The sequence below is a fragment of the Macadamia integrifolia genome, chromosome 4 (assembly GCF_013358625.1).
Source record: "Macadamia integrifolia cultivar HAES 741 chromosome 4, SCU_Mint_v3, whole genome shotgun sequence".
Classification (NCBI taxonomy): Eukaryota; Viridiplantae; Streptophyta; class Magnoliopsida; order Proteales; family Proteaceae; genus Macadamia; species Macadamia integrifolia.
This window is the reverse complement of record NC_056560.1, coordinates 10,862,881-10,877,909: the sequence shown is the minus strand read 5'-3', so window position 1 is coordinate 10,877,909 and position 15,029 is coordinate 10,862,881. Positions and strand designations below refer to the sequence as shown.

The window sequence follows — 15,029 nt, the reverse complement described above, 5'->3', positions numbered from 1 at the left end:
GGTGGGGTGTTAAAGAAATCAGTTGCAGTTTACTTATAGTAAATTTGATTGCAAAACACATACACATCTACATCAAATCACATTCCCATTTTGTCTCTGTTTTTATTTATGCCGACGGAACAAGGCAAGTGGCAATTCAATCCAATGAAATTTTGCAACGTGTTGACACAAAATGACAAAGGAATTCCATGGCAAATCAGGGGACTCAAACAAGAACTCAGGACTTATGTTCAGCAATTGGTCCGTGTAGAAACCAAGCAAAGCTCTTGGATGAAAATCCTCTGTTTTTCTCATTCCTATTTTTCCTTGTTTTGCTACCTGTAAAACACGACATGTGGACAATTTTAAAATCAACGGTCAAGGTTGGGTGAGGATTATTACATCTGGTGCGTTAGTCTTAAAGTTGTCCACGTATCGTGTTCTGCAGGAAACAAAACAAGGAAAAATAAGGATGGATTTTTTTTCAAGCTGTTTGGTGTTTGACTCTGCCATGTGAGGGAGGAACAGAGTGAACGGCACCCAGTTGACTGAGACAACAGTAGATGCATCATACATAAAAAGTAGGTGGTCGTTAATTATCTGACTCAAAAAAGTTTCCAACTATATTCCAAAAGTTGGATGATCCTAACTTTTCTTGAAATTTCAATTAATTCGGCCGTGACCGATTCCAATTCTTGTTGATTTACATCCCAAAACCTCAGAATCTGTGTTTTTGGATCTGAATATCGATTCGAGGGCTCCTGAAAGGGACAGATAACCTTTTTTTTACACCTCGTTTTTTCTCCACAAATAGGATTTAGGAAGCAGAAAAAGTATCTCTTTCCTTTCTTTTTCTATTTTTTCTGTCTTACTTCACGAGAAGGAAAGGCGTTTCGATAAGTACCTAGGTAGAATGGTAGATACTTACGGGATGTTAATTATACGAGGCCAATTTACAATATAACCCTAGAGATACCTTGTAGGCTTTCTATTGCTGGTTGATTGGGTCCATAGAAGACCCAATGAGTATTGGTCTCTCTTACCCATGTTGTCAATGGTCATACGAAAATACAAAATTGGGAGTAGTTCAAGTTCAGGCCTTCCGTGCTCTGCAAGGATTTTTAATTCTTTGGGAATAGCCAATACCAATCCGGATTAACCCCTACGGGGTAGAATTGCCATTAGATTTATTAAAAAAAAAAAGATTTTTACCATTTTATCCTTGTAAAGATACTGTCTGTAACAATTTATGATCACCGAAGAACTGGGATTGATCTTGGTTGATACCAATCTGATCTGACCAATTTCATATATCTGATATCGATTCCTAAAACCCTGGTGTTATGATTTGCGTTTAGGGGGAAATGTTTCCTACCCACTGCTTGCACCTGTCTCTCGACCAATAGGAGGATCGGGATAGAGGGGACATACATGATTTTTCTAAAAAGAGGAGAGAGATAGACACAGATCTGGATGCACCAACGGTATACCCAAGTTTTTCCCTTGATTTAAAATAAAAACCATGTCTTGTTTTACCAAAAATTTGAAGAAAAGGTTAAAAAGGAATTTTTTTGATTGGTTGATATGGTTGTCTTGGCTGTTCTCAGCCTGTTCTCATTTAATTAATGGGTCGGGTACTTTTAAATGGGTCAGAGATCATCCATATTTTCCAAGCCCACCCAATTCCATATACTACTCCTGCTTTACGTCTGAGACCAATACTGAAGAGGGCAGAGAGAGAGAGAGAGAGAGGAACCGGTGATTCCCAACTTCACGTCTCGTTAAACTGAGGGAAGCTAAACGTTTCGTTAAAATAAGAATTTTAAGAATTCCTGTTTCTTCCACGCAATCTGACTGGTGTTTCTTTTCTATCTTCTCCTTTCTTTTCGTTATTCTCTTCAATACTTCGTTGTTCCGATTACCGAACAAACCGCTCTTATTGCTCATCCTTCTTTCACTGTTCCTGCAAGGACCCCTTTCTTTACTACTCTGCTTCGATTGATTGGTTTCTTTTTCTAATTTTGGGCGGGTGCGGCAACAATCTCATCTTGGTAGCTGCTGAAACCAGCTTTTCTGCCGGAACTGTTTGATGGGTCACAGGTAATTTCGTTGGTTGGGGCATCTGCACTTAGTTTTCATGAGTCTTCTGGGGATTTTTTTTTGGCTATCTATTGTTGCTTTTGTATTTTTTCCCGCATCCATTTATCTTAATTAATCTTTGGTCTTGTTTCCTTTTTTGGTGGTTATTTCGGGTTGAATTTGGAATTCGGTCTGGTCTCTTAGCTACTGAAAGTAGTTGCTTTCTTTCAAGTATTGTACTTTTCAGCCACTGGGATAACCGGAACTAGTCTTGTTTTTGTGATTTCTTTGGTTTATGTTTCCATGAAGGTGCTGGGAGAATAAGGGTCTTATTTTCAAAATTTGACAGCCCGTTTTCTGTTATTATTAGTTATTGTTATCTTTTGTTTCATCTTGTATTTCTTGATTGGCATGGTTGCTCTAGATTTCGTTAGTTTTTAGACTTTAATAATGGCATGGTTGGATAACGAAAACATATTTGATCTTTTTTGACCCTGCTTTTTGGAACTTTTGAAGTTCCAATTTTTATTTATTTTTATTCCGGGTTCTGTGATTGGTCATCTGATGAGTATGTACAGAGGCTCTGAATGAAATTCTTGAGCTTCTGCTCACATCCGGATCCAAATTCCAGTATCATAAATTCGATGCCTAACTTGTCAGTTAAACAAGATGTTATTATTTAATTTTGAAGAAGAAACTGATTTTTTTCGTTTCACTTCTGGAGTCTAGAACTATATTAGGAATTTAAATAGTGAATGCTGGTGTAGGAAGCCATGTCAACTGTGTTCAACATTTTGTGCAAAGATGTGCTTGATTTCTTCAGTACCTCACTCATTGTGTGTCCTAATGCTATTGTAAGGTATAATAATAAGGGAGTGCATGTAGATTTCATGAGAACCATTTTCTACAAGAGCTAAAGCAGAGCGGTCGCTATTGAGCCCTTAAAGTTGCGTAAGAGCTGCCTTGGTGTCAATGAAATAGATTGAGGAAAGGGAGCTCATATTGTTGAAATGGACAAGCAACCAGAGGATTGCAATTAAACTTGTAGTGTCATTTATGAGCAGATCATCATCATTGCTGAATGGTGGAGTAGGTATAATGTTTAAGGAACAGACTGGTCCAACAAAGCAGGTTTCCTGTTAGTTTTAGCAAAACAGGCTCAGGAAACATGATGTTCTGGTGTCTTTCACATATGTTAAATCAGCTTATGGGCCAGTTCAATAATACCCCTCCTGTCGGTCTTAGACATCAAAGGTCATCATAACCTTTAATTATGCTGTAAGTGTTTCACTGGGAAGACGTGATTGAAAATGTAGTAACAACAATGGAATACTCTTTTTGTACACCAAGTGAGTAATAACCCGGCTCACGGACTTATGTCTAATATCGAATCCTTTCAATTCTTAAGTTCTCATAATTGTATCCCAAAACCCTTATCCACAATGTCAAGTGGAATGATCTATTCATGTGTATGCTTGGAGGCTGAAGTTAACTGTTTGATTTTCAAAAGCCTGGATGTCTTAGATGCCATTTTGTTGGAAGGAATTAATGTCACTATTTACTAACATCATGGTTAATAACCTTTCATTTACTTGAATTTTCTGTGAGCTGACAAAAAGAAAAAAAAAAGAATAAAAGAATAAAGGATGCTAGTGGATGCCACAATGCCAAAATTATAAATTTATCCATTTATGGTTCCGATTTGTTGCAAGATAGACAAACTTAACAAATTTGAGGTGGCATTGATCACTTATGTCTTGGTTGGTTTTGAAAATTGACATCTGAGGACTACCGTTATAATACAGGGAAAGGTAGAACTAGAAATCCTTGAATGCCAGATTGCATATTGAGAAACCTGTTAATGGTTAATAAAGGTGATAAAGCTACCCATATTGATGCTAGAAATTATGAAAATAGGATGAAATTTCAAGATTATCAGATTTTTTGGTTATTTGTTGGGAATGAACACATAAGAACCCAAATGGAAGGAGATATTATTTTAAAGAAATTTATTTACAATTTTTTTTTTTATCAATATTATTATCAATATCATTATAATAATAATTATTTTTATTTTAATCTAATTTTAACATATAACTATCATGCATTGGTATTAGAAAATGCAACTCATGCTTGGTGTCTGCCCCTGCATTATGCTTGGTGTCATTCCCAAACAATGTGTTAGTTGCCTACTTCTGTTGTTTCAAGTTTCTAATATGATCCATGATGATAGACACCCTACCGCTACGTGTTGAGGATTGAATGAGACTCCTTACATCCTAAGTAGAAGTTCTAATTATTATCACAGGCATCAATTTGATAGACTGCCAATACTAATGAGTAATGACAACAACAACAACAACAACAACAACAACAACAACAATCATAACCTTATCCCAACTTAATGGGGTCGACTACATGGATCCAAAATAGGAATAGGAATATAAAGAGACAACATAAGTAAGGTGAGATGAGGTCCAAAATAGTTAAACATAGAAGTCAAAGCATCACAGGAACATCCCCTACAAGGGGTCGGCAATCGGTGTCCTTGTCCTCCACAAAACTCTATCCGTGGTCATACTACAATCTAGCCCTACCATATAGTATGACCACAAGTAAAGTTTTCAGAATTGGCTGTATTTCTGGCATACTTTATATGAACATGTGTTGAAGTGGAAATACTCTTAGTGAGGATTCAGCCGGGGAGACATCAATGAGAAATTGAAAACTATGATGCATCTCAGTTTGAAAACTTTCCAAGTAGAAAATGACATTTTTTTTTGGTTTCTTCTTTTTTGTTCTGACTTGATCTTTAGCTCTAGTTGTGCTACTATAGCTGATCCAGATGCCTATCATGAATGGTTATCATAGCTCTGGTTGCAGTAGTATAACCTTAGGCAAACAGTCATTTTATGAAATGTATGGTTGTGATGGACTCATTTGTATATGTGTTGGTTTTCTGGGGCTGCTGATATTTTACTACTTATGATGTTCAAGAAATACTCACTTTTTGAAGTTGATACTGTATCCTTTATATGTCCGTTCAATCATTCAAGAGGCTCTGGAATCTTGTTTGGGGTATTGAATGCTGTTTCTCTTGGGTCTGATATTTTCCTATTTATGGTGTTCAAAAAATGCTCACTTTTTGAAGTGGATACTGTATCCTTTATAAAAAAGGGTGTACCCAGTCCCAGTGCATGAGATCCTGGCACTGCGGGTTCTGGGTAGGGTCATAATGTACGCAGCCTTAACCCCACTTCCCAGAGAGGTTGTTTCCTGACTCAAACCCATTTTATTGTGACCACTTGGTCACAATGGAGCAACCTTGCCATTGCTATATGTTAGTTAAATCACTCCAGAGGCTCTGGAACCTTGTTTGAGATATTGGAAGTTTTGCTTCATATATTTATTGAACTAGTTTGTTTAATGGCTGTACCTAATGGTATGAATGAGGCTTGATTGACTTGAGTTGGGTGTTCATGGAACTAGAACTACTAGTCATAGCCGTCCTATTCTCTTTGAACTTGTTATGTTTAATTTGTTGTTCTTTCTCTTATTCTGTTTAGACCATGTACTTTAGTTAACGTGATTCTGTTTATTTTCATTTCTACTTTTGTTGTATCTTGGGAGGAACCTATTCTTATTACTCATTAAATGTAGTGACTAGTGATTTCATGTTCTCCTGTTTCCTGGGACATTTTCTCTTGGAATAATGTTGGTTTCATTTCTTCCTCTTTGGTTCCAGATCCTTGCATTAATCATTGGAAGTAACGGTTTGGGTAATGGACTGGCCATCTTTGCTTGATCTGTGTGTTTGTGAATGATGTTCAGTGGACAAAAAGGTATAAGTGCTTCTAGCATATTAAAATGGAAATGGCAGGGTGAATCTTCTTTAAACACAGGACTGCTTGATGACGTGCCTCCTGAGATTGAGCTGTCTGATTATCGAAGGCAGCCAAGTTCTGGTAGTGAGAGCCCTTCTGGGCTTCTCAATGGAGAGGGCGTGAAGGTAGAAGCAATTTCTGATTTAGACCTATTTTTTGAAAGGCTGTATAACTACTACTGTGAAAAAGGACTTTGGTGCATAATCATCAAGTGGGTGGTTGAACTGCTGAGTCTGGGTTTCACCATATGTTTCTCAGGGTTTTTCCTGTTATTTGTTGATTGGAATGGCCTTCGAAAGGTAAAGTGTGGGGTAGATGCATTTGGGTCAGGAAAGAACTGTGATCTGGTTAAGGAAGCTCTTAATTCACATCCATTAACTCCTTTCACACTTTCCAAAGGTATCATTGTTGGGTATTTGGGAATATTTTCCATCTATTGGATCTTCTGTTTTTTGAGATTCTTTGCCCAGTTGAAGGACACTTTGGAGATCCGCCATTTCTATTATAATAGGTAATTTGACGATGGTTATATATGTATTTATGCATATATTTTCTTATATTTGGTTTCCAAAGCAATAACAGTGCATGTTCGCCAATTTTATCGTTTTCTTTCTTCTGCAGTCTCCATGTGACCGACCGGGAAGTTCAAACTACATCATGGGCATCAATTCTTGAGAAGGTTGTTCAGATACAAGGGTCACAGCAACTTTGTGTAGTGAAGGATCTCTCAGCACATGATGTGGTAATGCGGATAATGCGCAAAGAGAACTACTTAATTGGGATGCTGAACAAAGGTGTCCTTGCCTTTCCAATTTCTCGGTGGATCCCAGGTGCTGGTCCTGCTGTGAATTCTAGAGAGGATGGAAAGAAAAATTATTTAATATTGACAAAGACTCTTGAATGGACTTTGAATTGGTGCATACTCCAGAGCATGTTTGACAGGTATATTTTCAGTGACTGATTCCAAGAAGGTGCATTCAAAAAAAAAAAAGAAAAAAAAAAGGCAGTATGCTAATACTTCTCACTTTTTTGTAACCTCTCCCCCTTAGTTACTTTCCTCTGTAATTATCATATTCTCTTGGTACCTTAAAAACAGACATATTAATGTTTCTCTCCAGTTTGATGTACCAATTGCAAATGTTATTGACATTTGACAAGTTGAAGAGTAACCTTCACGCTTTTGTATCCTCCAAATCTTGTGTCTAAATGCATATAGACTTAACTCAAATAGAGAAATACAACAATGATAAACCTGTGTTATTTCTTTAGGTTTTGACAGGGTGCATGAGTTAAGGCTCATGAAACTTGTAAAAATGTGGTAGAACCTCTTTCTAGTCTAATGTTTCTGTATATTACTAGATCACCATTCATTTACAAAAGGTGGGCCCAACTAGCTCAAATAGAAATTCATTTTTCTGAACTTTGCTTGGGTTTTCTAATGGGAAGGATTATGATCTTACATATGCAAGCTAGTGAATGTTAATGGCTATTCTTCTTGTTTATTGCCAACATAGTTATCAAGGCGTCGCCTAGGCGACAAGGCGGCTCAGCCTGGACTGGTACCTTGGTTGCCTAGGTGGCGCATTGTTGGTGCTGCCTTGATATTGTACCATCCTCTATCGCCTTGGTTTCCTTGTTGCCTTGAAAACTATGATTACCTATTTTTTCTGTCAGTAGATTATCCAATTTCTGGAAGGGACTGCAATGTGATTCTTATCTTTAAGCTATTTTCACTGCCCGGGGTGGGTGGGTTATATCATAAAAATGTGCAGCTGGATGTAAAGAACATTATTATATGAACATATGGCTTTTTAACTATCAGTATTGCTCAACTTTCTGCTGTTATGTTGCTGAATCACATATCTTTTTTTTTTTTTAATACATTTTTTTCCTTGGTGCTTCAGAGTCACTTGATTTTGTCAGAGTACAGAATTAATTTGAATATATGAATTGCTTAACCGTATACTCAGCATAAGAAAAGAAAATTAACCTTTGGCCCAGCAAATTCATATAATACAGGGGAGAAAATAAGAGAGAAGACAAATTATATAAAATAATGTTATGGTTCTGCAGAAGTCAAACAGATGGACACTGAATTAGAAAAGTTAAGAAAATTATTGGGGCATGGAATGGGATGGGCATAAATTATATTTTTTGGTTTCGGCTCCTGGTTGTCATCCTCCTTGTTTTGGTTCATCCATGCATGTGATGGAAGAGATTTCTTGTCAGGTGGTTTACTTATTGGTATATTCTTGCAGTAGATGTTGATATTACATTCTTGAAGCTTTTCTAGATTTTTATTGGAGGGGAATGCAATTAACATTTTATTCACATTATTTCAGCATTAGAACATGTAGCAGAAAGTGCTACTGAAAGAAAGAATTTGGGTATGTTTGGGGTTTTCTCATGTGCTGATCCATATTCTGGTTTGCAGAAACTTTTGTGTCCGGAGGGAATTTACTTCTAACCCTTCTTCATTAAAGAAGAGGCTAATGGCAGTTGGGCTTGGGATGCTTCTATTGTCTCCATTTCTTGTCATATTCATGTTGGTATATCTCTTCTTGAGTCGTGCTGAACAGTTCTACAACCATCCGAGTACTGCATCATCCCGAAGGTGGTCTACCCTAGCAGAATGGGACTTCAGGGAATTCAATGAGGTACAAGCATAATACCCCCCCCCTGCGGCTGCCTGGAGGTGGTTAAAACTTAAAATCCATAGTTCAATTCCTTGTTCCTCTCGTGCTAAGTAATACTTGATGCTGACTATTCTGTTGACCTTGGAACAATTGTTAGAAATTTTTTTGCCAGTGCATTGATTATTTCTATCTATACAGATTGATAGGTTATCCGACACCTGTGATTGATTCATTATGATCCTCATAGCCTGAACATGTGTTAGAAAGTATATCAAATTTGATTTTAGCTCATAGAAATTTACTATGTGATGTTTTATGATTGGCATTTCATATGTTATTTTCAGACACCAGTGGCAGGCATGGCAATTTTCATTAATGCGGGTAGCATTAGTAATACTCAAACTCTCAGAGTTCTAGTTTTGTGCCCTTGCACAGGACAGTTTTCCTTTTGGTGGAGGATGAATCTGCTAATTCTATTGTTGATGAGATGGCTAGAGGAAGGTGTGGAAATGTATATGGGCTTGTAGCTTATGATGCAGCCCCTCCTGTGGTCGAGGACTTCTAATGGAGTCTAAACCCTTGTCAACAGATTTCAAAACCCCAACCCAAAGGTAGGATCACAGGTTAGCAAAAGAAATCAGAAAAAAGAATATTGTCACCTCTGAATCTACCAAACAGATGTGGTTGAAATTTAGGTCGAGTAGGGTTTTCTATCAGTATCAATTAATCCCAAATTTTGGTTATGTTCCAACGGTCAGATTGTAAACCGTGGGGCAGTTTCAGAAATAGCAGACTTCATAAAGGTTTGTAAAAGTTATCATCATCATCATCATCATCAAGGTTCAACAAGACAAAGTAAAAAGGGGAATACAAACTTCGGAAAGGTTTATAAAGGTTATCGTCATCATCATCAAGGTTCAAGGTTTCGATTTCAAGCCTAGTTTCAACCAGGCTCAACATCGAAATATTACGTGAAACTGGTTGAAACCTAGAAGGTTTTGGTTACTAGTTTTGAGCAAATGTCTAATTTATTTCCCAAAAATCCTAGGAAACCCTATATTAGGCCCTTTAAACATAGTGGAACCTTTAGATTATAAAAAAAACATACAAAATGGTAGTTCGGCTTTGGACCATAGGTTGGTAGTGTATGCGGTATGATGTATGCTGAAAGATGTTGTATACTTGTATACACAAACATAAACATAAAATTTAGAAACCATTTCATAATTATCAGATGTCACAAAATTTGAGGTTTTTTAGGAAGTTCCCCCCCTTGGAGTCGAAACTAGTGAAACAGTACCAAAAGTCAAAACATGGTTGAAATTCATCGAAATTGCAAAATCTTGACCAAACCATGCATTTTATACAAAGGGGGGGGGGGTTTGACTGAAATGATACAGAAATCCGAAACATGGTTGTAATTTCGCCGAAATTGCGAAATTTCGGTCGAAACATTGAGCAAGGGGGAGTTTGCTTTCATTTTCTCTTTGCTAGATGATTTGGAGAGTAATAGCATAATATTTAGTGCCAAATTTCCCTTCATAGAAGAAGGGATTGAACACTTAATTCTCATGGTCACTGTTTCTGCTGCATGTCAGTAATTTTTATGTTTTCTCTGGAGATTGGGAGGACTTAATGTCATATTATATGTGTATTTCCTCGCGTTGCTTCGCTTCCCTCCCCCCTTACTGAACTAAAGTAGTCGTCGGCCTTCTATAAGCGACTTGTCGAGTCCCATTCAAGCTAGTTGGGGCTTTGCTTCTTGAAGTCGGCCCGTAATGCCTCCCTTCATTTGCTTGCCTCCTTCCAGCTGATCCATGACCACCCTCCTGCGCCAAGTCGATCTTTTAGGCCGTCCCGGGAGCTACCGCTTCCACGACGAGTCGCTTCTCCCCTTCTCCACTCTCTCTGGCAGAGAAAGCTCTTCGAGCTTACGGGTGAGCTTATGCTTACTCTCAGCCTCTTTGATTGGTAGGCTGGCGGGCGGGCTAAGCCCCCTACTTAAGATTCAAAAAAAAGGGTGATTGGATTATGTCGTGACGCTTATATTTTTTTATGGAAGATCATCCTTTGTATTTTGTTCTTCTTTGTGCATAAGTTTTTACCTGAAAAAAAAGATAAATAAATCATGGTATTTGCTTTAATATATTAATTCTTTAACCTTGATATTATACTGTCTCATTTGTTCACCTCAGGTTGACCATCTGTTCAGACACCGAATCAACAACAGCATAGTACATGCTGATGATTATCTGAAACAATTTCCCTCTCCTATTGTTTCTATTATAGCCAAGTTTATCTCTTTTGTGTCTGGTGGTTTCGCTGCTATTTTGATCATAATTGCATTTCTAGAAGAATCTCTTCTAGAGGGCCAGGTAATGATACTTATTTTCCCCAGTAACGGATAGTGTTGCAGGGTTTTTCTTTTTCAGATGAATATGGCTGTCAGGTATTTATTCTCTTTTTGCAATAATTAGATATTTGGTCGCAACTTGTTCTGGTATGCTGCTGTTTTTGGAACGGTAACGGCTATTAGCCGAGCTGCAGTGTCCAATGAGCTTCAGGTCCTTGATCCACAAGGGGCTATGTCTTTGGTAGTCCAACATACGCATTACATGCCTAAGAGATGGCGTGGTAAAGAAAATATCGATATGGTCCGAATGGAGTTTGAAACATTATTTCAGGTGAACTTTTGTGGGTTTCACTGTAGTTACTTGTTTAATTACGATTCATTTATATCCTTTTGCTGTCTGAACTTCGTTCATAATTTGCACTTGTTATTCTTGTGTTCTAATGTTTCTAGCCATTAGTCTCTTTATAGGGAGCTGTGCCTTTATTATGCTTTCATACTTTTTGGGAAATAATTGTTTCCATGGATAACCATCAAATTACTTTGAATAAATTCACTTCAGCAGATTCAGATATGCTTAAATCCTTTCTATCGAATTTTCTATCAAAGGAATTAAATAATCGTTCATGATTGAAGTCCCCTCACACCCCCTAATATAAGACTTGATCCCAGAAATACATAAAGAAAATACATTCCCTTTATTTAATATTAGTATATTCTATTGAAGTCAGGGACAGGGACGAAACAATAGAGGATTCTTTTCTCTGACATAGTAAATAGAGAAATATTCTCCTGAGTTGCTTGAACAAGCTGACTTGGATTTGCTTTTCATTGCAAAATTTTGAACCGTAGAGAATTCCCAAGAGACAGCTGGCCTTCTAACCTAGTTTTGAATTCTATCCAGGCTATCACTTTGTGGTACATAGAGGGCACTGAAATCCATTTCATTGGACAACTTCCTTGACACTGAATGCTCTATGCTGTGGACCATCTGCTAAATCACATGAAGCATTAAGGAAAATCCAAATATTGCACCAAAACCTCTGCTTGCATTACCAATCAGCAAGCTACACTGACTTGTCACATTGTCCTTGACTGTGAAAATGTAAATTTGAGCTTAGAATTCACTAGGATGGGAAGCGCCCCCCCCCAAAAAAAAAAAAAAAAAAAAAAAAAAAGATATTTCTTGGTCATCAAATTAGACTCTGGGCTGTCATTCTCAGGCAAAGACTAGTTGGGCTCACAGAGAAGGCTGGTCCTGACATCGGTTAGTCTTCTTCTCTGGATTGTCATATATTCACCCAGTTGGTGTAGTACTGGTTTTCTTATTCATCATCTTCCATCAACAGAACTAGGGTCATTTATGGAAGAACTCAGCCCCATCCAAGGTGCCAGAGGTGCACACATGATTAGATTTTCGCACAATTACTGCAAATTTTAAGTCCCTTCTGGAAATTCTTTTAGCTTATGAATTCTATGGTAATTATCTCCCACAAAGACTGAAAATAAGTCATTCAATTTTCACCCGTATTCGGATGTTATGTTATATCAAATATTTCGTCTTCTTTTTTCTTTTCTTTTCTGTGTTTTTTTTTTAAGGGGGGGGGCGGTGTGAGAAGAGGTTGTAGAATGATGTTTCATATTGCTTATATTATGGCTTTTACAATATTTCCAATTTTAAACTTCATCTTCCATGAAAGACTAAAAACTATGTTGGTGTTTTTTGGTGATTCAGTACACTGGAATGATGTTATTCGAGGAGATGGCCTCTATTTTTCTCACCCCATACTTGCTTCTATTTGTTGTTCCAAAGGTATTATTCCTTGCTCAATTCAACAAACTAGCACTCTTCTCTGTGCGATTCAACAAACTAGTTACTAAAGTAACAGCTGCCAACCTAATAAATTCTGTCCATTTTGCAGCATGTGGATGACATTTTGCAGTTCGTTTCTGATTTTACAGTAAATGTTGAAGGCATAGGTCACATTTGCAGGTTTATGTTCTTTCAACTTTTTTAAAACCTCTATAGGTGAATCCATTACATCTGGGCCCTTCTGCTATCACCAGCCCAGTTATGCTCAGCATCTTGCCCCTTCTTGCTCTTAATATTGAAATTTCTAATGTTTAATTTTTTCTCTTATTTCAACAATGCAGCTTAAGTGTCTTTGACTTTGAAGCCCATGGAAATAGTAATTATGGTTCACCATGCAATGCTCCTCGCTCCCGAAGAAGCTCCCAAGGGAAAATGGAGAAATCATTCCTAAGGTATGTTTACCATGCACTTTTTAGAAGTGATCTAGTAAACTATCATTCTTTCTAATTTGCCTAAATTTGCGTGAAGTATGAGTATATATATATATATATATATATACCTTGCTGTTCCTCTGACTGATTCTTCTTGTTTTTTGTCCAGCTTTCAGAGTAGCTACCCTACCTGGGAACCTAATGCTCAAGGAAAGCAGTTCTTGTCTATTCTTAGAAATTTCAGGGAGCAGAAATGGCTAGGACAGGGAACTCAAAATGCATATTCGCCTCCCAGGACATGGCAAAGGGGTGAAGGTGACATGCATAATTTTTTCTCAAGGGATGTACTTATCAATAACAATGGGGGTCTTCTTCCCAGACCAGGCTATCAATTAGGTTCATTCTGGCCAATAGGTGCAGAACAAAGAAATCACCCCTACATACTTGATTGGTATTACACATCTCGGACCCCTCATATGGTCAGTAATTCAGAAGATACTCCGAATTTACACCATGAGGTAACAGTGGAGCCGTCTAGAGATATCTGGAAGCCATTTACCAACACTACTGCACAATATGAACCAAGATTTGATGCAAACTGGGGTTATCCTCCAGAGGACCGGATACAGTCTCATTTGGGAGCCTCCACCTCAGCCCCTTTCTTCCAGGACAGTGTGCTTCAGCACAATGACTCCGGTGACGTTAAGCACTCTACTGATAGCCATTGGTGGGCCCGAGGTGAACGACATTCAGTGGGGCCCCAGGCAAGTTTCCTTGAGCCTCCTAATTTTGTGCAGCACACTTCTGATGATCCCTATGACAATTATTGGGATAGAAGCTTAGTGCAGGAGCAGCACTTGGATTGGAGGAAGTCCAACACATTGTCTAGGACAGCATACATGGACAACAACGAGGTTGATGGGGATTTCAATCTCCCCTTCAATGTTTACAATAACCCATCAGAAAACCTCACTATGAGGCCACAGCCAAGCAGTAGTGAGTGATCACTTGCAACAGAACCTCTACTTCTCTTTTTAATACGCTCAGAGCATGTGTTTGGATTGCTTGCTAGTCAAATGCAGCAAGGTGATCTATGTGATGTTCTCAAAACATGATGCTTCATATTCTTTGTTGTATATAAATTCCATTAGGAGAGTTCCTGTGTGGTTCTACTACCATTGTGCTTGGGAAGGTGGCCGAAGGAAAATCGAACCACCATAAACTTGTGGCAAATGTAAACAGAAATTATTATTCAACTCAATTCATTTCCTTTTCAAAAAAAAAAAAAAAAAAAAAAAATTCTTTTTTTACATGTTGATGCACCCTTATGAGTTCATTACTTCTCTTTTTTTTTTTTTTGGGGTGGTGGGGTGGTCTGTGTGGGTTTGGTTTGTTATACTGGGGTGAGTTCAACAGGCATCATATTCGCGGTTTATTATTATTATTATTTTTTTTTCAGTTCAAGGTTTAACATATATATTTTATGGAAAAAATGATCATTTCGGTTGGGCCAATGAGAGAGTATATGAAAGCATCTTCAACTCATATTTGGGTGAAAACTTAAAAAACTGTTGCTTCATTTCCTAGCGCCCCCTCTCCCAAAACGTATTATGAATGAATGAACCTTTGCCCCTTTTTTTCACAAATTTAAGAAAGCTTTCCAATCATTTCTTAATTCTCATTGACAACGAGGAAGCTACAATTTTACTTCAATTAATCGAGGACTAGCGGGCAACATCATTGGAGCATAAAAGATTCTTTTCTTGGTGGGACATTGGATCATAAAAGAAGACAACTGCTATCTCCAAGCTGGGCCCGGGCCCCTCTTATAATAATAATAATAATAATACGTGGGTT

At 37.7% G+C, this 15,029-nt stretch overlaps 1 protein-coding gene across 1 annotated transcript; it reads left to right on the top strand.

Annotated features, from left to right (window-relative positions):
- Window positions 1-1,710: 1,710 nt before the first annotated feature.
- On the top strand, window positions 1,711-14,480 carry LOC122077008 (autophagy-related protein 9-like). The gene is made up of 10 exons (XM_042642714.1): window positions 1,711-2,079; window positions 5,804-6,453; window positions 6,564-6,884; window positions 8,377-8,599; window positions 10,774-10,953; window positions 11,056-11,262; window positions 12,664-12,741; window positions 12,851-12,921; window positions 13,083-13,193; window positions 13,342-14,480. The coding sequence occupies exons 2-10, from the start codon at window positions 5,879-5,881 to the stop codon at window positions 14,174-14,176; spliced, it is 2,601 nt and encodes an 866-aa protein (XP_042498648.1). The 5' UTR covers window positions 1,711-2,079; window positions 5,804-5,878; the 3' UTR covers window positions 14,177-14,480.
- Window positions 14,481-15,029: the final 549 nt, after the last annotated feature.